This window comes from Batrachochytrium dendrobatidis, assembly GCF_000203795.2.
Source record: "Batrachochytrium dendrobatidis JAM81 unplaced genomic scaffold BATDEscaffold_5, whole genome shotgun sequence".
Taxonomy (NCBI): Eukaryota; Fungi; Chytridiomycota; class Chytridiomycetes; order Rhizophydiales; genus Batrachochytrium; species Batrachochytrium dendrobatidis.
In genome coordinates, this window is record NW_006281103.1 from 192,959 (window position 1) to 218,447 (window position 25,489).

Below are 25,489 nucleotides of genomic sequence, written 5' to 3' on the forward strand. Positions count from 1 at the left end.
AATTACTAGCGAATGATTTGTGCAATTCAATTCAAATTTCAAACAAAATGCAATTTAGTCTCAAATTGCCTTGAAATCCTGAAGTAAAGTTTGCAGCTCGAAAATGGTTTTTTCAAACACCAAATTTATTCGATTCGATTTTTTCTTTTTTAAAATCCTTCAGTTGAACTTTATCGACAACGACATACAATGGCCAAGGACAAGAAACAAGAACCGGTTGAAAAGACCAAGGATTTAGAAGTTGAAGAGATTAGTTATGAGACAAGACTCAAGGCTGTTAATGCCATAGCTCATCCTTTGGCATCCAAGAAACTCAACAAAAAAGTGCTCAAAGTTGTCAAGAAAGGTATACTGCCATTCACATGTTTAATGGTTTACTACAATCCTATAAAGTTGTAGTGTTGTTTACAATGGATTGGGCATTTGTTGTGTTTCACTTGTAACTGCTTCTTGCCAAATTATTTTCAACCTTGATCTGCTTGTGCTGAACTTTGAATATTGATTATGATGTGGATACAATACTGGATCTAATATACTGTTCTATTTGCAATCAAAATTCATTACAATCATTGATATATGACACAATCGTAAATAGCTGTCAAGGCCAAGAACGTTAGACGTGGTGTCAAGGAAGTCGTAAAGAGTCTAAGAAAGGGCATTAAAGGGTAAGCTGAATTAAAATGCATTGAATGATTGTTGAGTTTTAATGCTTCAACTCTTGTTTAACATGATATTCAGAGTTGTTGTTATTGCAGGAGATATTTCACCCATTGACGTGATCACGCACATCCCTGTTCTTTGCGAAGATTCCAATGTGCCATACATTTATGTTCCATCCAAAGAAGATCTCGGTTCTGCTGGATCAACAAAACGACCCACTAGTTGTGTCATGATTGTTCCTAAACCTGGTGCAGATTTCAAGGAAACTTATGATGAAGTCATGTCAGAAATTTCTGATCTCAGCAAAAAAATGCTCTCCAGTGCGTAGAGAATCAATCCATTTACTTGAAACACAACCTTACATTTTCCGCCTTGTCAAATGAAATAGTCTACACTGCCATGTTAATTTTATAGTATAAGATTGGCATTTCAGCAATGAAAAGGTCTGCAGTGATTATATATTCCATTATTGGATGTCGTGGCTATAATAAAATCAGATAATACGGATCCAATGTCATCAATATCGGTCTGAAACAATACATGGTAACAAAAGCCGTTAGTTTTTAGCTTTGATGTTACAGCTCTATTCACGTAGACTACTTTCTGTATTGATCTTGTAGTGACTTTCCTACTAAAAATTGACCGAGATTGGATTTCAATGGTTCCAATCAAACCCTTTTGTATTCTAAACCTCGTACGTTCTAATTCAAGAGGACAATTTTGGAAATTCAACAGTTGTTTCCATGCCAATCACCAAAAGAAATACTGATAAACTAGAGGCAAAGGATACACTACTGCCCAGTAAACTGACCCATCATTTTATAAGACTGGCTATTTATTATGTATTTTGGTGAATTTGACGTCAAGACGACAGTAATTTACCACTAACGAATACAATTACCGATGATCAATCCATAAACATACCCAAGACTATATACATTCACAACCAGTACTTGGAAAACTTTGAAATTCAAAAAGTAGATGGCAGATGTATATTGGAATGTTTTAGTTTAGGCGGATACTGCTGCTGCGGTTGATGTTGATACCAGTCGCTTCACCAGCATAGTGTCCAAGTTTACTCTTGTCAACAGCAACACGACGCACTGATGAGAGCTTCTTTTTCGCTTGTTCATACTTCATACGCTTCTTGACACGTGGATTGCGGTTCTCCTTTTTACGATGTGGAGTAAGACCCTTGTTGGAAAGAATCTTCCATGTTGCACCTCGTTTGGATCCATCAGCAAGTGTATCCACATCACTATTTAATAGAGTAGAAATTAGCTCAGTACCAAACGATTGACAATTATACTAAACACGTACCCATCCATCTCGGCATGAGATACTTCAAACAATGCGTTTCGCTTATCGCGATAATCCTTTTGCTGAGCAGCCATTTCTTCATATAATTGTTTGCCTTCCAAATCAATTTGTGTGTCATCTTCAGATTCTTTTTCTTGGTCGTCCGCGTCCGGTCTATCACACACGTCGGAATCGTCGGAATCCAATCCAAAGTGACTTTCAAATGGTGCAGAGTCTTTTTGACTCAATCTCAAGGCTCGGTCTTGTGCTGCTTGCTGACTTGCCTTGATATCACGCATAGGAATGTCATCATCACCACCCAGTTTTTTCTTTCGGTTGGGTTCTTGAAGGCTGGAAACCGACTGTAAAATACCCAAACACATACTTAACATCATCTATTAAACTATAGGGTTTTAACCACACAGACAATCACTTACTTGTTCAATACGGTTAACAATAAACTTGAGCGACTTTTTACGACTCATTTTGTCGGCTAAATCAACCTCGCCAATCTCCACACCCTCACCAAAATCTTCATGCGTATCAATGCTGTCATCAAGATGACGCTTGCGTTTGGTTTTGATTTTTGGAACAACTATCTGGGAATAGGATTCAACCGGGATCTCAAAGTCTTGATCCTCTGTGTTGGGAACAAGACGTTCCTTTAAGGATGTGTGTGGTTTTTTGTAGTTTGGCTTTTCTTGTTCCTCGTTTTGGCCCTCAACACTTTCGTCTTGTTCAACTTCAACGTCTGCATTACTGGATTCAGTATCAGATTCGTTGCTAGTGGATCCATTTAGACCAGGCACCGTTGCTGCAACAATATCTTGCAGTAAAGCCAATTGCTCAGTAACTGGATGCGATTTGTAATCCATGGTTTTAGAATTGGCTGCAAGTGCAAGATAAAAGGCAATATTTGTCAAGTACAAGTATCTTGCAACTATATCATACATTTTTATCAAAATGAATAAAATTAGTATTCAGGTTTTGAGATAGTCACAGAATCCATTTAATAAAATCTTACGTTGAGTGACCGAGTTGGAACCTGTGGCATCAGACATGGCAGATCCACTTTCAAGCTCATTTAAAGTAGTCTTGAATTCCTTTAGCAAAGCCACGACTTCTGGATTAGAGTTTCTAGCCAGTTTCATCTTTTCACCTTCCGACATTCTCGACACATCTAGTTTAATTTGCTCGGTATGTGTATCATCCAAATAGGATTGCGTAACATCTATAGCCTTGTTTTCCAGGTGTGTGTCTTCTCCGCCTTGTTGTAAACGTTTTCTTTTAATCAAGTTTTCAAAACTATCAAGAAAATCATCTTTGGCAAGTGTTTTCATCTGTTCACGTTGAAGTCGAAGTGCTTCTCGTTCTTCTTCTTTGGCATCTTCTTCTTCACTGACATCGTCACCATCGTAATAAGCTCTACGAGAGGATCCCCAACTTCCACTGGCTGCATCGATTGACTTTTTAGTGGTTGGGGTATCGTCATCGTCACTGTTTCCGCCTGATATCGAATGAAGAGCAGATCGTCCATTGAATGATTTAAGTCGATCAAGAAGTTTTTCATCTTCATCAATCTCTGAATCCATCGATATATCCGATTCAACACCTTCCAATGCAAGCACCTCTTGTTCCGAATCCGAATCTAAACACCATAAAAAAATTAAGTCAACAGTATTCATATATTACAGTGGATACCATTTACCTTGTTGGATGCGATTGCTATAAACGCTAATGTCAACCGTTTCTCGTTGTTTGTAAACTAGAATAAAATGTGTGAGTCGGAAGGTATGATAGTGTTGGAAAAGGCAATGAGGTTGGGCTTACATTCGTCTTCAGAGTTGTTTTCTAGGGTTTCAATGTCTGCAATAGACGTTTCAGTGTAGGATGGAATGTCACTGCCATTCGAGGCAGAACCTGTTTTCCCTCTTTTTCCTCTTCCTTTACGAGCCATATGTGATGTTCAAACACTTTATTCACCGCTCGTTAATCAAATTTCAAATCTGAAAGAATTTCTAAATTCGAGTTGAAGAAAAAATTCAATGTTTTAATCACGTGATGTATTTGGGATAAAAACTAAAAGTATAGATTGAAATATATTTGATATCAGAATAACATTAAAGTGCATGCATAGGAAATGCTGCATCTTCGCTCACAGGTGTGTACGTCCAAGCAGATCCAAATGCTTTAGAAACAGCCGTGTGAAGTGATGTCAACACACCCTTGTTTTTAAATGGTGTGTGATTCTCGTCAGGAGTAGATGAATTCATGGATAGATCGTACCCGCCGCTTTCAGCAAGTAGTTCTGTATCCGACATACGATGTGTAGGAGATACAAATCCATTGTTTTTATCATCCGAGCTATGAGAGTATGGTAACCCGACACGAGAATAGGATTGCTTTGTATCATTGGATTCAATCTCTTCGTTGAACGCATCAGCTAGAATAGAGTCCGAGTCAACGCGTCGTTCGGTGCCAATCACCGATCCATCATGTCCTATCAGTGGACGTTGATAGTTTCGTAAAAGTAACGATGACACGACAACCGAGACAGAGCTCATTGACATTGCCAACCCAGATACCATGGCTGGGAGTGTGATGCCCCAAGGTGTGCCTATTCCCATTGCAAGAGGAATCATACACATGTTATATACACTAGCCCATATAAAATTAATCCAAATTCGTCTGAAAATCGTTCGTGATAAATCCATTGCAGTCACGACATCAGTCAAATCCGGTCTCATAAGAACTACACTGGCAGCTTCAACCGCTACATCCGTTCCACCATAGACTGCAATGCCCATATCAGATTGTGCCAGCGAGGCAGAATCATTGATCCCATCGCCTACCATGGCTACAATATGTCCCTCGTTTTGCATGGCTTCAATCAGTCGCTTTTTACCTTGTGGAGAAGTCCCAAAGTGCACTTCTGTAATGCCACATTGTTTAGCAATAGCGTGAGCAGTATATTCTTGATCTCCTGTAACCATGGCCACCTGAACCTTCATGCGCTGAAGAGCTCGTACAACCAACAATGATTCAGACTTGAGTATGTCTGCTAAAGCAAACAGGCCAGCTAGATGACCATTCACTGCTGCAAAGATAACAGTCCGTCCTTGTTTTTCGTGTTTTACTTTGGTTGCCATGTGTACATCAGTGAACTGTATGTGATGTTGCTTGGATAGATACTGGTGAGATCCAATTTGAAGGACATAAGACTCGGTTTTTGAGAAAGCAGTATTGGATACATGACAAGAAATGCCAGATCCAGGTACAGCATGAAAGTCGGAAATTGTTTCTGAAAATGCCGCATGCTGGGGTAGCATCAATCGTTGTCGGGCATGGATAGCAATGCTTTTTCCTAGTGGATGCTCAGAATTGTTTTCAGCAGCACCCACCATTCCCAGTAGCATTTTCTCGGTTAATTTGGGAATATCTGGAATAGGATACACACACATTTCAACAAGACTCATTTTTCCTTTGGTCAATGTGCCTGTTTTGTCGAATACAATTTTTGAAATCTTGTGAGCCATTTCAAGTGGACCGCCGCCCTTGATTAAAATACCCAGTTTTGCACCCACACCCGTTCCTACCATCACTGCAGTGGGTGTAGCAAGACCCAAAGCGCATGGACAAGCAACAACAATCACAGAAATGCACATGCTCAAGCATACAAACAACCAATGACTGTCGGCAGGAAAACTCGCAGGGATCCATTGTGTCGCTTGAATAATACATATCCACATGATAAATGTGGCAGCACCAAGAAAAATGACAGTGGGAACAAAGATGCCAGCAATCTTGTCGGCAATGTTTTGAATTGGAGCTTTGGATGTTTGAGCATCACTAACAAGCTTTACAATTTGGGAAAGAGTTGTATCGTTACCGACACGGTCAGCGCGAATGTAAACCATACCCGATCCATTTACGGTTCCAGTAATGACTTTATCCTTGACATATTTGGTGACTGGAACAGGTTCACCCGTGATGAGCGATTCGTCAATTTCAGTCACACCAAACTCGACTGTTCCATCAGCAGGAATACGATCACCAGGAACAATTTTTAGCAAGTCTCCAACCTTGATCAAATCACTAGGCAGCTCTCGCTCGGACAGCACACCCGTAGTTTTGTTTGTTTCCAGTAATGTTGCTTTAGATGGAGCAAGCGACATGAGTTTAGATAGTGCACTACCCGTTTTTGCTTTGGCCATGTTTTCAAGATACCGACCCAGCATAACAAATGTTATAAGCGTAGATGATGTTTCAAAAAACACCTGTGCACGAGGAGTACCGCCTCGAACAATAGTATTGAGCATGGAAAGGATTGAAAATGCGAATGCAAGGGTTGTGCCAAGAGTCACCAGCACATCCATGGTGTAGCTGTTATGCTTCAAGGCCTTGTACGAAGCCCTGTAAAACTGTTGACCCGTTCCAAATTGGATAGGAATTGTAAATAGCATCATGATCAAATCACCAAGCTTCAGACCAGGAAAAATAACATCAATGTCGATGATATCAGGTATGAGCATAGGAAGGATCATGGAAGTAAACGAAACGGGAATAGCAAGGTAGAATGATGTCCAAAAAGCCTTTCGCCATTTACGAATTTCACGAGTTCTAGAAAGAGATTCTACTTGTAAATGAGATCCAGCCTCGGCAATAACAGCATGAAACCCAAGAGCTTCAATTTTGTCAACAATATCCCGTACGCCAATCAGATTCTTTTTGTATTCGAATTTTCCAGACTGACCCAACAGATTGATGGAGACTTTAGACATTCCAGCAAGTTTTGACACTTCTCTTTCAATTTTTCCAGAGCAACTACCACACGTCATGCCTAGAATACCCAAATCAACAGTACCGATATCAGACAAGACAAGCGTACGAGCTTCGAATCCAATATCGTTGATCATTTCAGAGATGTTTTGTTCACTCAAGACAGAGGGATCGAATTCGACTTCGGCACGTTCCAACGAAAGAGCGACTTTGCAAGACACGATACCGAGTTGGGATTGAAGATGGCGTTCTATAGAGGCAACACAGCTTGCACAGGTCATACCCTGTACCTCGATGATGGTAGTTTTTGTACAAGCAGGAGTAGGGGGAGAATTGTATACATCAGATGAAGTCAAAAGGGGAGTTGTAGAAGCCAAAGCACCCACGAGAGTGATGGCAGATGATGGTTTAGGGTTATAAACAGATGGTTTAGGATTTGAAGTATGATCAAAAGACGAGTCGAAAGACGAGTCATTTATATCATGAGAGATTGTAACGACGGAAGCATCGAAACCAGCATCTTCGATGGCAGTGACAAATTCGTGATGCGAAGCCAAAACGGGATCAAATTTGATGACAGCCGATTCGGAAGATAAAGACACCAAGACAGACAACACACCCGACATGGTGATCAAGATATTTGTGATGGAATTGACACACGATTCGCAAGTCATGCCTCGAATGGACAAACAGACTTGCGAGTGCTTTTGGATAGTATTTGGCATACAAGCCAATTCAGAATTCAGGGCTACTGCAAAGCCACACTCATCGATAGCTTCGATGATATCATTTGAAGAGACCAACCCTTGATCGTAGTAGACAGAGGCCGAGTTAGTTTCCAATGACACAGAGTAAGAGTGAATACCAGGCAGAACAGACAAGGCAGTGTTGATGGCCTTGACACAAGACTGACAAGTCATTCCCACTACTTCCAGCATAACATGAGTCATATCTGTATGATGGGTATGAATAGGTTCTGTTTGAGACAAGTCTTGAAAAGCAATCAATGCTAGAGAGTCTTCCAGAGCCTCATCAGACTGTGCAAGAGGGTTGAGTTTAATAGGCGACCTGCTTCTTGATGGAGATTGTCTGTTATGAATAGAAGAGTAGTTTCTATTAGGAATGGAATGTTCTCTGTTGTGAATAGAATAGTCTCTGCTGTGAATGGAGTGTTCTCTGTTGTGAATGGAATAATCTTTACGACCAACAGATTGCTCTCTGCTGGGAATGGAGTGTTCTCTGTTGGGAATAGAGTGTTTGTTATCAACAGATTGCTCTCTGCTATCAACAGATTGGTTTCTTTTACTCATCAATTCTTCTCTTTTACCAACAGAACGTCCTCTTTTATCAACAGAATCCTTCATAGAAACAATGATTAACAAGTCAAGTGAAATGTTGATTTTATTGCATTTCAATCCACTTGCATCGCATTGCCTTGTTCTGAAACACTCGTTCGCGCTACTCGCTCTCTTCTCGTCACTTCTTTTGCATCCCAGAGTGACACTCCCATCGAGTTTCCTTCTAATGGTTGAGCCATGGTTCTTAAAAACTTTTTAGCCATCGATACTGCCATGTCTGTCGATAAATTCATTCCTGCTTCCGTCATTCCTGACAAGATCCATTTGGGTAATTTACTTCTCTTGTCCATTCGTCCAAATCGTTTGTCTGCAAATACCATCAATCCATAATCTGTTTTCCCTCGAAGAACTCGTCCAACACATTGTGCTCCATGTCGCATCGCATCAAACGTAAGAAAATCATTCTCTCGAATTCGACTATTATCTCGAAGGTATTCTAATCGTGCTTTCAAAATCCTAGATTCGGTGTACTAAAATCATTGTGTTGGTACATTGAATCCCTAAAAAATAAACATTCAACTTACTTGATATGGAATTCCAAATAGAATCACTGCTCGACCATAGTTGTGATCAAAATCTACTCCTTCAGACACTTTGCCTCGTGCAACTGACAACAGCACAGCACCTCGTCCATTATCGCATGCCTTGGTATGAATCATTCAATGCAAACATGAATCAGCATCCCATTCACTCAAATAAACAGTCTCAATCTCACCTGTCGATAATTCTCCAAAGCAATACTAGTCTCTGTTGCATCGGGTGTCTCGATAAAAATAAGCTTGAGTTTCAACAACTCTCGTAGCATTCCTAAATCATTCCATGCTGCTACAATCGATTCCATATACAAGTAACTCGGAAAGAAACATACAAGTCCATCTGGTGTGATTTTCGCAAACTCTAACAGAATATTGCCATAGTTTCTCACTACAGCTACATCGTTACGCACTTCAAATTTGGATGACACTGTCACCTGGTCACTACCTCGTGTTACTATCTAACCATCACTGTATTAGTCTACCAGATCTTGAAAATATTGCTACATATTAAATACACTTACTAATGGAAGAAAACATGTTCTTGTCAGGGTCATTTGATAACTTTCTGTCACAACAGGCTCAAACCCAAGAAGCATTGGATACAACTCCATTGGTGATAGTGTGCCGGATGTGATAATGACAGAACTGAATCGATCAAATACTGGTTTAATGGCCAGTGTTGCATCAAGACACCTATGCACGTTTTAATTGATCCCAAAATACTTGTTTAGAAACATATCACTCATAAAATAAATGGATTCATCACAACTTACGTGAAATGCAACACTGGGTTGGGAATCGTATCCATGTCGTTTTCAAATGGCTCAAGAATCAACACAAACCCTAATCATACACATGAAACGTCATGGTCATGGTCTTGAAAACAGTATGCTAAGCTGGAATAACTACCTTTTTGATACGTTGCAACAAGAGTAGCAAAAGAGGCCACCTTTTGAAGCGCGCTGTAATCAGTCAAGTCATTGATCTCTAGAGTTTTGATCAATGATCCAAGTCGCTCTGCACTGAATCTGTTGTGTTCAATTATGCACACAGTATTCAAACAATGAGTGGTTTAAGCAGCGCGTTACATACTGATCTAGACTCTTTGGGAACATACCTAAGTGGTTTCTTGTCAATAAATGTAATCTCCTTGACATGTTGAAGAAAGGACAATGGTGATTCGGCAACCACATGCATCACTCTCATGCGAGTCTATCAAACCAATCAAATGGTTGGCATGTACATAAATGAATACAATTCTATCACTCTTGTAAATCAAATCGTCATACAACACACCTTTAGATACTCAATAAATCGTCTTAAAAAAGCAACAAAGTGTTCAGCCCGTCGAATATTTCCTGGTACAGACTCTTGAAGAATATCATCTGGAAGAACGGGATTGGTCATGATTTCTCCAGCATCTCTAGATTCTTGAGCTTGTCGTAATCCTAATTTTAAAACACATGTTATTAGCCATTTCAACTCTTGTATTAAAGATTCAAAATAAACTTGCCTTGTACAAGACTTGTATATTCGTTTTGTAGTTTTTCAGAATTGGACACCTTCATGCTACACTCATCCAAAATATTGTAAAATTAGTATAGATGAAATACAATGTATTCAACACATGCTTTTGTATAAACATACCTTTCAATTCGTCGAGAAAGTTCAGCAACACTACGTGCACTTGCATCTAGCATGGGTTTTGATATATCAATACTAAGAGATTCGGTACAAACGTTGTCTAAAAGCAAACATGTATAAATCAGAATCCAGTCACAATTTGTCAAGCATAAAACATCAATACTGCAATACCAATATTGTGCGCTTCATCAAATACAACAATGCAATCCCGGCTTAGTTCTTTTGAAACCATGTCGGCAACTTTTGGATCCAGCAAGTAATGGTAACTATAAATGATTACATTGGCAAATGGAAGCTAGCATACACGTCAATTGATCAAGATCCATACTACAACAATCATGCCTCTAGTTTGAAATGATTGTATGTTGTACATGACAATAAAAAATCAATCACTTTACTTACAAGCCGACGAGCAAGAAAATAAGGACAGTATTTCTTTTTTGTCGAATATTCTTTAAGATCTTCAAGTGTATAAACACCTGACGGAACAGTAGCCGTTGTATCAGCTGCTTCAAGTGTCTAGTAGAGCAGAATGAGAACAGAAATTTAAAAACGCATAGCAGATCTAATCTGATTGCATACCTCGTAAAACTCGCACAACTCAATATCAGGTTCATGTTTTGCATTTTCACGAACCCACGGAGAAGTCAGATTGCGACATTTAGCATCAGTAACAGTACCTCTTTTTTCTTTCGATACCTAAATCTTGACATTAGAACAGGAAACGCAATCGAGTATTTTGTATAGATCCAAGCCATGGATTGATACATACTATGGGATGAATACACAGATTCCTACGAGAGGTCAATCCCAAACCAAGAAAGTTTTCGACCAAACCCTGCTCTTCACGATATTTCATAAGACGACTTAATTCAGCCAAAGCCTTTTCGATTTCAGGAACAGTCCGAGAACAGTAGATGAGTTTTCGTTTTTCTGGATAGAATTGCTGGTAAGCGACGATGAGAGAGAGCAAGGAAATAGTCTTGCCTGTTCCCGAAGGCATTTCCAGCAAGCAATGACCCTTTTTTACCAGATGAATGATTTAGATTAGATGTTGATGTGCAAGAGGATTGGCATGCATACCTGTGCATCCAAGGCTCGTTTCATATCCTTCATGTAAGCATACTGTTCAGGATAAATGTACTCGTAAGGAAATATTATAGGAAGATCATCCAGAGTAAACCTAAATATCGATCAGTCAAACCAGAACAACATTTATGAATAGGATAAAAGCAATACAACACACTTCATGTTTGTCGAATAGTTTTAAATTTGAGGATAAACTTGTAATTATTAATAATTCTATTAATAATTCTTCAACTTGAATCAAATTTCAAATACTTTATTCTTTATGGGAGTGTTAGACTGCAGTCAAATTCTAGAAGATTATGTTCCGAGTAAAGTGTTTTACGACCTTCATCAATATGAAATTCTATTAAACAAGTTTCATCTAACTATCACTCTGACATCTTGTTTTAGCAATTGAAAATGTACCGTCTGAAATCCAGTTTATTCTTAGTGAGCTTTCTGCCAAAGATGCCGAGTTTCATGGTATGAATAGATTTAAAGTGTAGTAACAGGATTAGCATTGACTGCTGGATTCAAAATGGACCAATATTCATCAGTCAGTTTGTAAAGGACTCAACTAGTCTTTATATTTTGAATAGCATTGAAAGACCAAATTCATCATGATGAAAGTGCGTTGCGTAAACTCATCAAAACTGGTCCGTTGGATTCATACGGTGGATCATCAAAACCTATTCCAACTACAGAAAGTATACCTGCTGTCGCAGGTTCAATTCCAAGTACTTTAGCACTTTTAGATTCGGTTGCTGTGTCTTCAAGTCTACAGAATGTTACTGCAACAGTGTGTAATCCTCCTACTTCATCCGTCACAACTACTGATACGCATGTTTTTGCAGTCCCAAAAACTCCCATGCAACTTAAACAATCTAAAGATCAATCACCACTATCTCAACCCATTGTAGAAGAAACTAAACTTTCAGAACATACTGAATTGGATCTATTACAAAAATATCAAAATGATACTCGACTGCAACTTGTTGGAATTCCTGATCAATTGTTCTTGTATGAAAACATTCAAAAAAGTTTTGCACAAGCCAAACTCCTTGCTGATCAGAAAATCGAAATGGCTCAACAGATGCGTGAAATGGTTTGTTCATGCGTTGTGTTGAATCTGTATGATTTAAAGTTTAATTTGGACGTGTGGTTTTTGTTTAGTTGAATAGACATGAACGACGATTAAATATGGAATTGGAGAAATTGGAAGAATCTGATGCCATGGCACTTGGCGTGGGTAATTCTATGCACACTGTATCAACTCCAATTGCCTCATCCGTGTTGATGACTGCTTCGGCTGCAATCGCATCAGCTGCATCTTCATACTCTAATGTATTGCACGCCACCACACCTACACCAACTCTTGTCCCGTCATTGTCTTCTACTTCTATTCGAATCCCTGCCAATTTTTTGAGTACTCCCGTAACGACCAACACTTTAAATGGAGCTGTTGCTGCAAATGAACAAGTCCAACGAATCAAACGGGAACTTTCATTCGGTAGTGATCCATTCCAACATCAATTAGGTAGGTAATGGATTGCAATACAATGTGTTATTTCAATCTACAAATCAAAATTCGGTTGCTTGTGTATATGCTTTAGATCGAAAAATAGGTACAAGCAGTCGACCTCCACTTCATAAGCGAACTCAAAAACGTAAAATGTAAGTCCTGATCTTGTTTCAATTGTATACTGTTGGTTGAATCTATGATCAACTGGTTTTTGGTATAATGATAGTGAGGGTCCCAGCTTATTTAGTACTGATTTGGCAAGATCAGAAACCCCTGAAATGGATGAACAACTCTACTGTTTTTGTCAGCAAGTCTCGTATGGCGAGATGATTGCATGCGATAACGAGGTGAGTTGAATGTACAATTTACTAAATGCATCAACTATTTAAATGCACTGCTCATTCAAATTATGTTTAAATAGGATTGTCCACATGAGTGGTTTCATCTGGAATGCGTTGGATTGTCTGAACCGCCTAATGGCGTTTGGTTTTGCAAGGACTGTGTTCAGGCAAATAAGCTTCGGAAGGTGACGCGCTAACTTGAGTAGAATCGAGTTTTGGAATGTAAATCACTCGATACTTTTTGGAAAGGTTTGAATGTTTGCAGGGTTGCATTACACAAGTGCACTCTGTCTGCATTGCTCTGCATTGCTCTTGCAATCAGTTACAATTTCAATGAATTACACGACTCTACATCTAAAACTAGCCTTCCAACTCATGTTGAATTGAACAAAAAAATAGTGTTTAAATTGATTTAAAAATTCTTCTTCTTCTCGTCCATAGAGTATCCACCTGCACCCTGGTTGGCCAGCAACAGGAACCCACCCACAATGGAAAGTGTTTGAAAAAAATCGTACTTGAGAAAATCTCTATCAAACAAAAGACGTTAGTACGCAGTGTAGATCTAAACAGACATGAACAAGACAACATACTTTCGTGGATGATTGTGATGCAACGACCACCAATTGTTGAGCACAACATTCGAAATGCACAAAAAGGCAACCAGCAACCACGCGGTGACTTTTGCCTTGTAACCAACGACAACCATGATGCATCCAATGAGTGCAATAATAGAAATGACAAGTCGAAGAATCGAAAACTCGCCAGTCATGATAAAGGTGAGAAAGAGAAAAACCAACAGAATACGACCAAAAAGTTGAAGGTAAGCGTTTTTATCAACTTGGTTAAGGGAAGGTAAGCCAGCAAAGATGGGTTTGCGCTTTGAGGCCATCGCATCAGCAACAAGCATGAGAAGACCTCCGGTAACTGAAAGGTTACGGAAAAAGAAATTGGAGTCAAAAATGAGACCATAGCCGATAGATTGCGAAATAATAATAGCAAAAAGACCACCAACGGCAATTTCTGTAAATTTTTTGCATATGGCCAGTACAGATCCAACCAACATGACAGATACGTTGGTTGCAAGAAACATCAATGCGAGATAATGATTGAATCCTAAATATTCAGACAAAATTAGCAAGAAATTTAAAAAACGAGTACCATGATGCATCAGAGAATTGTGACATGACAGAGTGTGAGATTCCAAATGAATATACAAATGTCAGGAATCCCAATCGAAGCTGAATGCATCAATCTATCAACACTAATCCTAATCGTACAGCAACCAATGTGAAGTGGCAGTACTAGAGATAATGTTGGTAAACTATAACAGCGTCGCGAATTCAAACGCTGACAATCAGGATAGCAACATTGGACTAAAAAAGGTTCTATACAAGACACAAACTATTGAATGCAAGTTCAAGAATCAAATACAAGACACTTGCCTCGATGACGAGTCAGATAATATGTCTGATCAGACCATTGGGTGCTAATGAGGGATTTGAATGCGATTGTTTCAATGCCGATTACAAGCAAGAGCCATGAATATCCAACAGAGTACCGATAATTAAGCGAGAATTCAAGTATACGAATGTTAGTAATGGATTGAAGAGTTTAGAAGACTAAGAATCTGTTCACAAGGGAGAAGTCAATAGAGCAACAGTGCAGGACACCACCAACCAGTCATAGACTGTTAAACAGATTCTCAGTCCAACGCACTTTCCACTCTTGTCTGTAGTAAAAATACATAAAACAAGACAATCTTTCTTGAGAATGTTCATGACAGCCGACTGACAGTTCCACAATCTTACATGATGCGTATAGCGTCTTCCAGGAAAGTCACAACAAGAAGGAATCGAGCAATTGCTGGAAGGAATGGCTTGAGTGGTCCAAGAGCCTTGTCAAGCAGGGCTTCCGCCTTGTCCACAAACTTGTCTACGGATGCCATGATGAATGGGTTGAGTTGTCAACGCAAACTCAAACTTGCACTTATTCCTTGTCAGACCCTAAATATTGGGGTTTGAACTCTATCTTTGCGTTTTACAACCAATCACAATTCTCCACCTCTGGTCTTTGGGGTCTATTCCTCTTCTTTTGTCTGTGTCTACAGTCTGGTCTCTATATCACACGCTGTTCTCAAACATCCTCAATATTGTGTCGCTTACTCCTCTCAAAGCACTTGTTTCATCTTTCAATCAACTGTGTCAAAAGCGTATCAGAAGGCTTGTCTCTAATGTTACTCTTGTTTTTACTACTTTAAAAAGGCTGATCTAAGGTCATGAATGTCATGATTGAATTTCGACATCTACCCATAAATCCAAACGCGGAGTTCCTTTCAAATTCGCTTTGGTTCAGATTGGACCGACGTGTATGAACAAGTCACCACGAGAACAAGTCGGGTTGATCCAAACATCATTTCTTGTGTACATTTGCTGAGCATATTATGTTATCTCGCTTTTTATATCCTTTTGGAATACGTTCGAGTATAATAAGACCACTTTATTCTCTTTTGAAAACTAGTTATTGACATGCCACATCCAAATATACGATTTCCAAAACTTTATCTAAGGCGCGGTAGCGCTCTAAGGTCTTCTCCATGCAACAGAAACCTCTGCAAACCCAGCTCTATTTCCGGCTTGGGTGGATTTGTTGTCATGGTGTGTCTTGTCACTCTACTCGTTACCATCTCTCAATGGCGCGAACGTTCTAACACGCTTCGACAACATCATCATTGGGAAAGTGTAAGGTGTTCAATGCTATGATACAGACTGGCATAAACTATCAAAAACACATGTTGTTTATAAGCAGTTTCAATGTCCAACATTCACTCAAAATTGCTTTACTAGACTACATCTTTATTGATACTAAACACGTATCCTGTAAATATAAACTTGAATCTGTAGATTCACGATGAAACGGATCAAGATGCATTTCATGACAACTCGAGCCCAGTCCATCACGAGTATTTTCTTGGAATTGATTTCCGTCGCAAACCTAAATCATTTAAATCAGCAGTCTTGCATAAAGAGGCATCGTTTCAAGATACATACGTCAACCCCATACCAAAGTATAGTCTGTCTGATAAAAACATGGATCGTTTAGACTCGCATCTTGATGCAAAAGTCCGTAGCGAGTATAGATTCCCAACGAATCAAGATAAGCCGCTCGAGAGAAAACAACCATTGAATGTTAGAGAAACACCTTTGGTACTGAAACCAACTCAACCTCACATTTATGATACAACCACCGAAAGTATCAAAAATTATAACCGTTTTGGCAATGCAAAACTGGATTCCGAACCACACATTCAGTATATAAAAAGCAGCGAATGATACCGTTTTACTTGAATGAGAATCTGTGGTAAACCCATTGGAATAAATGTACTTTTTTATTTAAACTGTTTTAGTTTTGCACTTTCCATCTTCCTCATTGCTACACAATGAGGGTGTCTGCAAAAAACAGCTGGAAATGGAATGCGTTTGTGGAAATAGAAAACATCATACACAAGATGACAACAGTATTGCATACATACAAATCAAAGTATGCTATCATGATTGCCAACGGATTGATTGAAAACAACTTTATATCCAACTTGCTCATCAACAACCAACAACTTTGCAAGATCCTTCTTGCCAATATCACAGTATCTGGATGGAAATACGGAACCGATTCAAACTGCTGTCAATCAATACTGTCATTCAACACTGCAAGGCTGACATTGACAAGTTGTTTGACATCTCATTATCTCCAAAGAAAAACGGAATCCAGACCAGATTCGCTTGGAATGTCAACAACAACTGACTGTTTGTTGCTACATCAAGACTTGTCAGTACAGACCCACAAAATACAATGTAAAAGGTATCAGGCAACCAGATACAAATGAACTGCTCGTCTGCAATATGCTGCATCATATTGGAATGGGTCCTGAAACTCGTTGTATCATTGCATCTCACAGCACCAAAACAGTCTACATTGCTATCAAGTATTGCCATGTGGTGCTATTGTCCGAGTTGACAAGGATACAGCAAACAATACCCAACTTCAATTGGATTTGATATTTCGTATCCTGTGTATATGCGATTGTGTTGTCAACTCATCAAACTGCGGTCAAGTCGATGATAAAGCAATGGTTGTCGACTTTTGTATCCAAAAACAGTCAAAAGATTACATTAAAACAGACATTATGGACAGATTCTACAAAGGAAATGGTAAATTCCATTGTTCTGGGTTGATGCAAATCGCAGTCAAAACAACAAACGCTGTAAACATGGATACGATGAACAAGTCGTTGTAGGAATGGAATGCAAGCTGCTGGAGAGTATTAAGCGAGCCGAATCAGAGATTGATGGATTGGTTTAAAATGGGGTAATGAACTGATGTTTGAAACGATTTACAACGATATGTCCATGATCTTGAAGCAACAGTTGCAGTTCTAATGAAATATTTTGTTGGTAGCATTCATCTTTAAATGTAGGCATATTGGTATCCAGCAACAATGAAAAATGTGTAATATTACAACTGTAATGTCTGGACAAGTGACTGTCTGAATAACAGTAACTATTTCCAGTGATGCTGATTTGTAAACACTCGAATTACTCAACAACACTCTATAAATACATTTGCAAGACTCATTGGACGTATCCGTTGTTTGAATGTTGATTCGCATACATTCAGAAGTGGAAGTTATAAAGCTTATTACCATACAAACACGATCAATGCATTACTTTTTGTTGGATAGGCTGTATCATCTGGCATCAATTCAGACACACTTGTCAGTCCTGTTCCGTATACAATGAGTCACATATGGACACATATGGACACCAATGCAACAATCAAGAATCAATTGTCATTTACAAGTCCGAATTGCCAACCAACAATCGTACTAATGGACCAACGGACCAATGCCAAAACACCTGCACATCAGACAGTTTATTGGACATGACTTGATTGTTCTTGACAACTGTTTGACAACTGTTTGAAAACTGCTTGATAATTGCTTGATGACTCGAGTAATCCAATCACACATTGCTGGCAATTAAATGGAACTATACAATGTGTCATGTATACATTGGATACTATCAGTTTATCAGTGACTATCTGGTGTTTGTTTATGCATGATTAGTTGGACTACTATTTGCAATCAACACAATAACTGGTGTCAATGACCGATAACAATAAAACCAAACGATTGACCACATCAGATTATACAGGTTCATTCTGGAATGCAACTTTGCATCGATATCGTAAATATCAACCATAACCCGAACCAAACGAGTCAAGCGAGTGTCGCAAGCTTGCATTCATTTGAAAATACTCGATATCAGGCTAAAGTTGCATGTGAAATGGTCATTTGTACAAGGTTAAACAACCTCGACATTTACAATCAATGGGATGTTGGAACAGAGCTGCTATTTCCGAATTTAAAAGTCCAAATTGTACACATTGTTATCAAGTCTAATCTACACCCTTCATGGCATGGCATGTCATGTCATGCTTGATAGTTTCATACACTGCTGCAAGAGTTGTATTGTGTGTATTTCGAGTATTTCCATCACTCCATCATATGTCGCATGTGTTGGCATGTCAAGTGTGGTGATATCAGGTCAAAACAGTCGATTGGCATAATAATCCATCAACATTCGAGTCGGTTGGTCAACCAAACAGTTGTATCATGCGGTAATATCAATATACTGCGATTGTAGCATGTCATTCATCAGACATTGTTGAAACCATTACAAAACCTGTTTGGACCAAATCAGACTGTGACGAATACCGCATACTCGGATCATCATCAACTAAACCAGGAATACACGCTTGACAATATTGGCGATTGATGATTGAACCTGATTCATGGCTAATTCGTCGAGTGTTTGCAATGTGTTGTTATAACCAGTCATATATCATTTGGTGTTGTTAACTTGTGGTTTGGTGATGGTTTGATTGCAAGTGATTCCTGGACACAACACATTGCAAACCAAGCAACTTGACTACTCGAACGACTCAAACAATTCGATACTAACCGGAATTCAATACAATTGTTGAATAGCCCGTGTAATATCAGATCTAGTCAAGTCAACAGTCAAGTCAACAGACACGACACTCAATACAACTATATACAGCAAAAATGCGTTGGATTCATTTGTGATTGCATACTCATCAATCTTGAATGACAGTGTTTGTGCAGTTTTGGATATAGGTTGTATGGATATTGCAACAAACCTGTAGTATTATAGTATGACTGACATATACTACTATTGGATCAAACAACATAACAGTCCAATATAATGTCAAATATATGTGCATAAAATGGTCACCAAACCTGATCGGTTGTGTATCAGTCATAAACAACTACCAATTAGCAACAAGTGACATTTGTATACATTGACAGAATCACTACAGACAACACCAACAATTACAAGATCATGTGCAAGATAGCAAGAATTGTGACATGGTTTCAATAAACCAACAACAACTGAACAAATGACATTGCAATGATTATTCATAGAACAAGGCAATCAAACGACAATGTTAGTGGCAATTATGTTGGACAATATTCATGATTCAAATATCGACAGTCAAACATTGGTTAACCAACAGTTGTACGATTATACAACTGACCCGTGTATTGACAAGTGATCAACCTCGATCCGGTCATAGTTGAAACGGTGTATCACAGGAATTGAAAGTTGACACATTATTGTTGTGGTGTAATATTAGCAACTACGCACAACTTGACATGAATTACAATGTTGATACCGAGACTGTCAATATATTACAATGTATTGGTCAACAGTGACTGAGATCAATGACAATATTGCAATCAATCCAATCCAATTGTTGATTGGAACAATCATTATCCACTTGTCAGATTCAGCATGTAAATGAATGTTTTGTAACATATTTACTAATCCAACAATTGACTGATTTAAACATTGAATATTAAAATGTTGAATAAGAGACTCGAGTCATTATATGAATGACGTAATCAATTGAGTTGAATTGACACTCGATTGAACAATACAAATAAACACATGACAAATGTTTAAACACTATTCAAAATGTGTGAATTTGTCTCACATTATTCACATGACATTAGATTTTGGATTTAAAGTCCAATTTTTTCTTTTCTTTTTTTCATTTCATTCCATTCTTATTCTATTCCATTCAATTCTTTCATTTCTCTCCAGTAAACTCCAATGGAAAACAAAGCATTCTACATTAAATATCTGGACTACCAGCCAGTGAAAATCGAAACCCACTTCAATGGAGAACTAGAGAGAAGAAGACCACTGACTGACGTTGGTGGCCTGGTTGCTGCTTACAAGACTGCTGCCATTCCCCTCCTTGCTTCTACCTTTGTTGGTGATATCACCATTCATTATGTGTTGAATGGAGTGGAGACCAACTACAACTCCTGGGACCCCATTGCTGCTCTCGGAACAAATGGTTCCTACGACCATCCACTGATTATTCGCTCTCTAAGAGATACTATCACTATGGACGAGCATATGATTTGTTCTCTTCCTGAACCGGTGTATGACAATCCTGTGTCAAGACCCAACACCTCTGGCAGAATTTGGAAGAAGCCGACACATGTTTTCCTGTGGTCTGATTTTAAGCAAAGCGTTGTTGATTGGATTGGTGCTAATCATCATCAGCATTCTCAAAGAGTACAAAAACCTGTGTTTGTTCCCAGAGTTATCACCGAAGAAGTTCAAAGTCTTCAACCCTTCATTCTCGACAATTTGCTCAATATCTCTGCCAAGTGTTTCATTCCTCCTTCTGAATTCAAGGCACGACGTCAAATCACAAGCTGCGTAGGGGAACCAGATCATTTAATGACTAGAAATGGAGAGATTGTCGCTATTGTTGAAGAAAAGGGCAATTGGGCTTTGTCTACTGGTGATATCGTCAATTCATACAACACAGAAAGGACACGTGCGTCTGCTCTTGACCAACTCTACCACTATATGCGATTGAACCACAGGCAATATGGGATTCTGTCGACATACGAAAACACCTGGTTTGTTTATCGAAATCAAGAATGTGCCGTTTGTGAAGAACCTCAAGTTCATGAAACTTTGTATGTTTCCGAGGGAATCTCCTTTACTGTTCGAACACCCACTGTTCAACAATGCTTATCGTATTTCAACAGCATCGTCAATCACAATCATATGGATTCTCCCCCCGCATCAAAGCGTCCGTCTAGAGCTAGTTCTGCTACCCAAATCTCTCGACCAAGTAGTAGTAGGGTATCTCCGCGTGCTAGTCTCTCCAGAGGATGCAGTTCTTTGTCGTCTGGAATTCAAATCAACGAGCAACCCCAAGATTTTGATGTTGATGATTTCAAATTCGATACAGTTCTTGGTGAAGGAAGAAGCAAAGTGTATTTGGATTACTATGGATCTAGCCGTATTGCTCTCAAGGTTGCTGATATTGCCAAGCACGGAGAAATGCTTCCAGAATTGCTGAATGAGGTTTCTGTGTATGAACAGCTATCGGGGCTACAAGGGAATGGCATACCTAGATTCGTTTGTCATGGGTTTGTGGAGGACGTTCTGTACTGTGTAGGTGTTTCTATCTGTGGTACGGTGGCCAATGGATTCACTGAACAGCAAAAGCAGAAGTTGTTGGAAACACTCGAAAGCATTCACGAGGCCGGTATTCTACATAACGATATCAAAAAGGAGAATATCTTGATTGATGAATCTGGGAATCCATATATCATTGACTTTGGCTTCTCTACACGAAATTGCTCCCCTGTTGCTCGAATGGAAGAAACAAACTTGCTCCTTAGTCTGGTTGAAAGTACTTGAGATAGTACATTTGGGTTGGAATGAATTAGACAATTATTTGTATGAATAAAGCACCGAGTCTTGACCATTATATTTGACATTGATTGTCCATGGCATTTTAGCATAAATCACCTGTCACAGGCGAGATCAACTCCAGACACTTTGAACAACTTTTAGCAGAGAGCATCTACCAAGAAAAGTGGTATCATTCAGTGCCCTATCTATACTACTATTGTTTTTTACATTTTCCACTGTTCAATACATACTGCGGTACTATTTCAAGTATTCCAAAACCAACTTGTAAATCAGACAATTGAAGATGAGTTTCATTTACGAAATATACATTTTTGAATCAACAAAACGACACATTTACTATTGAATCTGGTTTAAACCGTTCAACAATAATATCGCGAAATGCAGTTTTGTATTGTGCAACAACTCTTGCTGACATTCTAATAAAAATGAGTTTGTACGCCTGCAATTCCAACAATATCAATCAAGTCAATTTTCAACAAGAATATTCGATTTATTTTTATTCCAACAAAATCAAGGAAATTTTCAACACAAGTGTTCCATTTTGCATTTGCTGAGATTTGGTTGTTGATAACATGAGCGATTCAACTCATATTCCTGTTATTGAATCGAGGAGACCAAAACCTTCTGTCACTGCAAAGTGTCCAAACTGTTCTGTAGTCATTGAATTCTATCTTCCTGTCACTCCAGCTTATGCCTTTTCTGTTTATAGAGTGGTTTGATTTTCTTGTAGAGACTTGTTCTATTCCAACTTCTGCTGTTCAACAGACTCCATCTGTTTCTGCTAAAAAAAACTACAAATGCCTCGGACCAATCTACCAACAATGCTTCCAGTCGCAGACCAAAAACTACTCTTGGAAAAACCGGTTCAGGTAATTGTAAAACCTTTGAAAAAGGATGATTCTTGTCTTCTAATTTCATGATTGATTTAGATGACCATCCAATCGATATGGAATATTATGATTTGTTGGAGATTCCTGCTACGGCGTCTAGTGCTGTCATCAAAAAGGCGTATTATCTCAAGGCTATAAAGTGTCATCCTGATAAAAACTTGGACAATCCATTGGCTGAAGAAATGTTTAAACAAATATCTGAAGCTTATCAAGGTACAGACTTGATGGTTAATGTGTATCCAGAAAAACTATACTAATGTTTAAATGTTAGTCTTGTCGGATCCACAGCGTCGTTCATTTTATAATATTCATGGAAAGGCTGCTGCAGTGGGTTCTGAAGGATCTGTGTTTGTCGATCCAGAACAATTCTTTAGACAACAGTTTGGTGGTGATATGTTTGTTGATATCATTGGTGAAATATCCATTGCTCGGGATTTTAAAGACGTCATGGCTGCAAAAGATCCATCCAAATCTAATGACTTGACCACTGACTCCAACTCTTCTACCATCAACTCGGGAACAGAAGTGCCATCTACAGATGCTACCACTCAAGCCAAACAAGACTCGGCATTGATGTACGAACAACGTCGTTTGATTCGTAAAGAACGTATTCAGAAACTGTCGCATAATCTTGTTGCCAAGCTTTCGCTTTACACTGATACGTTTCCATTTCCTGATCCTACTTCTTCTCCACCTTTGGGGATCTCTTTGAATAGCTTGGCAAACGAATCACTCAACACGTTTCGTGCTTTATCTACTATCGAAGCTCAACAACTTGCTTTGGAAAGCTATGGACCCGAATTGTTGAGAGCGATTGGATTCACCTATGTTTTAAAAGCTGATCAGTGGATTGCCAAAATTGCTGCAGAGGATGGGGGTGCTGTGCTATGGCATCGAGTATGGGGACTTGGGTCTCGAGTAAGCGGAGCTATCAAAGAAAAAACTCACATTTTAAACGAGACGGTCGGGACGTTTCGTACGGCTCTAGATCTGCAAAGCAAATTCACCAAACTTCAAGAAATGGATAAAAAAACAAAAAAAACAGGTGAAGGGGGTGAAAAGACTGTTGATGAGGATGTCAAAGTCAAACTGACACCCCAGGAGCAAGAACTCCGCACGCAACTGGAATATGAAGCGGCAACAAAGGGACTAGAAGCTTTGTGGAGAGGATCCAAATTAGAAGTTGAATCTGTGCTACGCGATGTATGCGACGATGCTCTCGGAGATGCACCTGGTGTGTCGACCGAGTTACGTAAACGACGTGCTGATGCTTTGCGGATCTTGGGTCAGGTTTATGAAACCGTTGGTATTGCTGCTGCTGCCAGTTCTGTGCCCAATACTTCCACTGGCACATCTAGCCAACAGCCTCCATTGCCTCCTCGAAAATAGTGTTTCCCGTACCCTACCATTTTTATATTCACCACCTGTTTTGATATTGCTATTCCGTATTTTATGTTGCTACTACTTTTTGGAGAGTATTGCTATACTACCGAATACAACAATCATTGCTATTTTTTCCAAATCAATAAAATAATTGAGCTATTGTATGTTCTACCTTTAATTTCCATTGGATAGCTTTCAAGTTTAAAAAACAAATTATCTTGGTAAATAAGGTTTTAATAGTTGAATAAACATGGCAGATGCCACAATAAGCCTTGTAGAGAATTGACGAGTTCCATATACGACATTACCAACCACCCGATTCGTCTTGAAATGTGTCCCATGGATTGCTAGTTCCGGTAGATAGACTAGCTAGTTTTGCTTTGGGTGATGGCGTGTCCAGTTCAACAGGATCATCATGAGAATGACCACCACTTGTAGCATGGCTTAATTTCATTTCTATTTGTTCACTTAATGATAAAGCAGATACATTGCCCACCTCGGTCTTGTCATTCGTGTCGGGAGGTGGAAATGAAGCAAAATCAGCTACATGAGCAGGTGTAGGAATTTGATCATTTGAAGTAGTTGTAAAAGAAATCGGAGGTGATAACGAATCTCTCCTACTAGGCAAATCATCAAATGATTCGTCAATAAGCGATCCAGATTTGGGTCTCAATGTAGGTACAATAGTACTTTTGGGTCGACCAGGTAGAGGTGGTGCAGGCATACTCACTGGTCGTGTACCAGAAGTAGCATGAATCGTATCGGATTTGCTATGACTTACAACGGCTCCCAATCGAGCTTGAAGTGACGTCGACGGAGCATTCGCAGTAGCTACAGATGCAGCAGCGCGTTGAGAAAGTCCAGTCGATCCATCTGCACCTTCTTTTGGTAAAGGAGCAGTACCAGCAAAAGCTGGTTTTGAGTGCTGTGTAGTGGGTGTTCCAACCAAAGTCCGTGTTCCCATCTGTTTCATATGTTCATTGATTGCAGTCCACCAATCCGCACTTTCAACCATGGTTTTCCCCTTGAATTTGTGTTTGATATCTCGTCCAAACATACCCGAGTTTTTCCCAACAAAAACAATGTCTTTGTGATCTTTGTCGCCAAGATTAAGTGGAAGCAAGGTGTATTCTGCCAAATCAAGCGTCAGCTCAGGCATTTTTCCACGTATGGAATCAGCC

The 25,489-nt window shown here is 39.2% G+C and overlaps 10 protein-coding genes across 10 annotated transcripts; 5 read left to right on the forward strand and 5 right to left on the reverse strand.

Moving 5' to 3' along the window:
• Positions 1-177: 177 nt before the first annotated feature.
• On the forward strand, positions 178-1,064 carry BATDEDRAFT_87947 (snoRNA-binding protein NHP2). Its single transcript, XM_006678563.1, has 3 exons — positions 178-346; positions 596-665; positions 739-1,064. The coding sequence occupies exons 1-3, from the start codon at positions 190-192 to the stop codon at positions 986-988; spliced, it is 477 nt and encodes a 158-aa protein (XP_006678626.1). The 5' UTR covers positions 178-189; the 3' UTR covers positions 989-1,064.
• Positions 1,065-1,665: 601 nt separating this feature from the next.
• Positions 1,666-3,931, reverse strand: BATDEDRAFT_87948 (rRNA-processing protein SAS10; the record flags this gene model as incomplete). Its single annotated transcript, XM_006678662.1, has 6 exons — positions 3,790-3,931; positions 3,668-3,724; positions 2,984-3,607; positions 2,397-2,899; positions 1,981-2,321; positions 1,666-1,918 (listed from the first exon to the last, which is right to left on the reverse strand). The coding sequence occupies exons 1-6, from the start codon at positions 3,914-3,916 to the stop codon at positions 1,666-1,668; spliced, it is 1,905 nt and encodes a 634-aa protein (XP_006678725.1). The 5' UTR covers positions 3,917-3,931.
• A 535-nt stretch (positions 3,932-4,466) lies between these two features.
• BATDEDRAFT_330 (Cu(2+)-transporting P-type ATPase CCC2) lies at positions 4,467-7,694 on the reverse strand (the record flags this gene model as incomplete). The annotated part of the gene is made up of 2 exons (XM_006678226.1): positions 4,467-7,028; positions 7,161-7,694. Coding segments are annotated over 2 exons (3,096 nt in total), but the record flags the coding sequence as incomplete, so codon positions are not given.
• Positions 7,695-8,149: 455 nt separating this feature from the next.
• On the reverse strand, positions 8,150-11,527 carry BATDEDRAFT_29908 (uncharacterized protein; the record flags this gene model as incomplete). Its single annotated transcript, XM_006678481.1, has 16 exons — positions 8,150-8,566; positions 8,621-8,740; positions 8,812-9,090; positions 9,154-9,325; positions 9,406-9,475; positions 9,542-9,660; positions 9,750-9,844; positions 9,929-10,080; positions 10,158-10,201; positions 10,280-10,376; positions 10,448-10,571; positions 10,679-10,795; positions 10,859-10,975; positions 11,049-11,297; positions 11,360-11,459; positions 11,523-11,527. 16 exons carry the CDS (start codon positions 11,525-11,527, stop codon positions 8,150-8,152), a joined length of 2,277 nt encoding a protein of 758 aa, XP_006678544.1.
• Positions 11,528-11,627: 100 nt separating this feature from the next.
• BATDEDRAFT_24326 (uncharacterized protein) lies at positions 11,628-13,404 on the forward strand (the record flags this gene model as incomplete). The annotated part of the gene is made up of 7 exons (XM_006678346.1): positions 11,628-11,673; positions 11,756-11,827; positions 11,944-12,449; positions 12,518-12,881; positions 12,958-13,018; positions 13,093-13,213; positions 13,288-13,404. 7 exons carry the CDS (start codon positions 11,628-11,630, stop codon positions 13,402-13,404), a joined length of 1,287 nt encoding a protein of 428 aa, XP_006678409.1.
• A 215-nt stretch (positions 13,405-13,619) lies between these two features.
• Positions 13,620-16,135, reverse strand: BATDEDRAFT_29909 (uncharacterized protein; the record flags this gene model as incomplete). The annotated part of the gene is made up of 5 exons (XM_006678482.1): positions 13,620-13,734; positions 13,798-14,320; positions 14,659-14,693; positions 15,016-15,139; positions 16,096-16,135. 5 exons carry the CDS (start codon positions 16,133-16,135, stop codon positions 13,620-13,622), a joined length of 837 nt encoding a protein of 278 aa, XP_006678545.1.
• A 508-nt stretch (positions 16,136-16,643) lies between these two features.
• BATDEDRAFT_24329 (uncharacterized protein) lies at positions 16,644-18,146 on the forward strand (the record flags this gene model as incomplete). The annotated part of the gene is made up of 3 exons (XM_006678347.1): positions 16,644-17,062; positions 17,361-17,412; positions 17,943-18,146. 3 exons carry the CDS (start codon positions 16,644-16,646, stop codon positions 18,144-18,146), a joined length of 675 nt encoding a protein of 224 aa, XP_006678410.1.
• Positions 18,147-20,400: 2,254 nt separating this feature from the next.
• On the forward strand, positions 20,401-22,020 carry BATDEDRAFT_24330 (uncharacterized protein; the record flags this gene model as incomplete). The annotated part of the gene is made up of 1 exon (XM_006678348.1): positions 20,401-22,020. One exon carries the CDS (start codon positions 20,401-20,403, stop codon positions 22,018-22,020), a length of 1,620 nt encoding a protein of 539 aa, XP_006678411.1.
• Positions 22,021-22,951: 931 nt separating this feature from the next.
• On the forward strand, positions 22,952-24,314 carry BATDEDRAFT_11044 (uncharacterized protein; the record flags this gene model as incomplete). Its single annotated transcript, XM_006678273.1, has 4 exons — positions 22,952-23,138; positions 23,197-23,587; positions 23,642-23,802; positions 23,914-24,314. The coding sequence occupies 4 exons, from the start codon at positions 22,952-22,954 to the stop codon at positions 24,312-24,314; spliced, it is 1,140 nt and encodes a 379-aa protein (XP_006678336.1).
• A 298-nt stretch (positions 24,315-24,612) lies between these two features.
• On the reverse strand, positions 24,613-25,467 carry BATDEDRAFT_88275 (uncharacterized protein; the record flags this gene model as incomplete). The annotated part of the gene is made up of 1 exon (XM_006678663.1): positions 24,613-25,467. The coding sequence occupies one exon, from the start codon at positions 25,465-25,467 to the stop codon at positions 24,613-24,615; it is 855 nt and encodes a 284-aa protein (XP_006678726.1).
• Positions 25,468-25,489: the final 22 nt, after the last annotated feature.

Bases quoted from the DNA above. Each gene is read 5' to 3' on its own strand.
- BATDEDRAFT_87947 (XM_006678563.1), top strand. From the start codon at position 190: ATGGCCAAGGACAAGAAACAAGAACCGGTTGAAAAGACCAAGGATTTA. The intron at 347-595 runs GTATACTGCCAT...AATCGTAAATAG, and splicing joins GCTCAAAGTTGTCAAGAAAG to CTGTCAAGGCCAAGAACGTT. The intron at 666-738 runs GTAAGCTGAATT...CATGATATTCAG, and splicing joins CTAAGAAAGGGCATTAAAGG to AGTTGTTGTTATTGCAGGAG.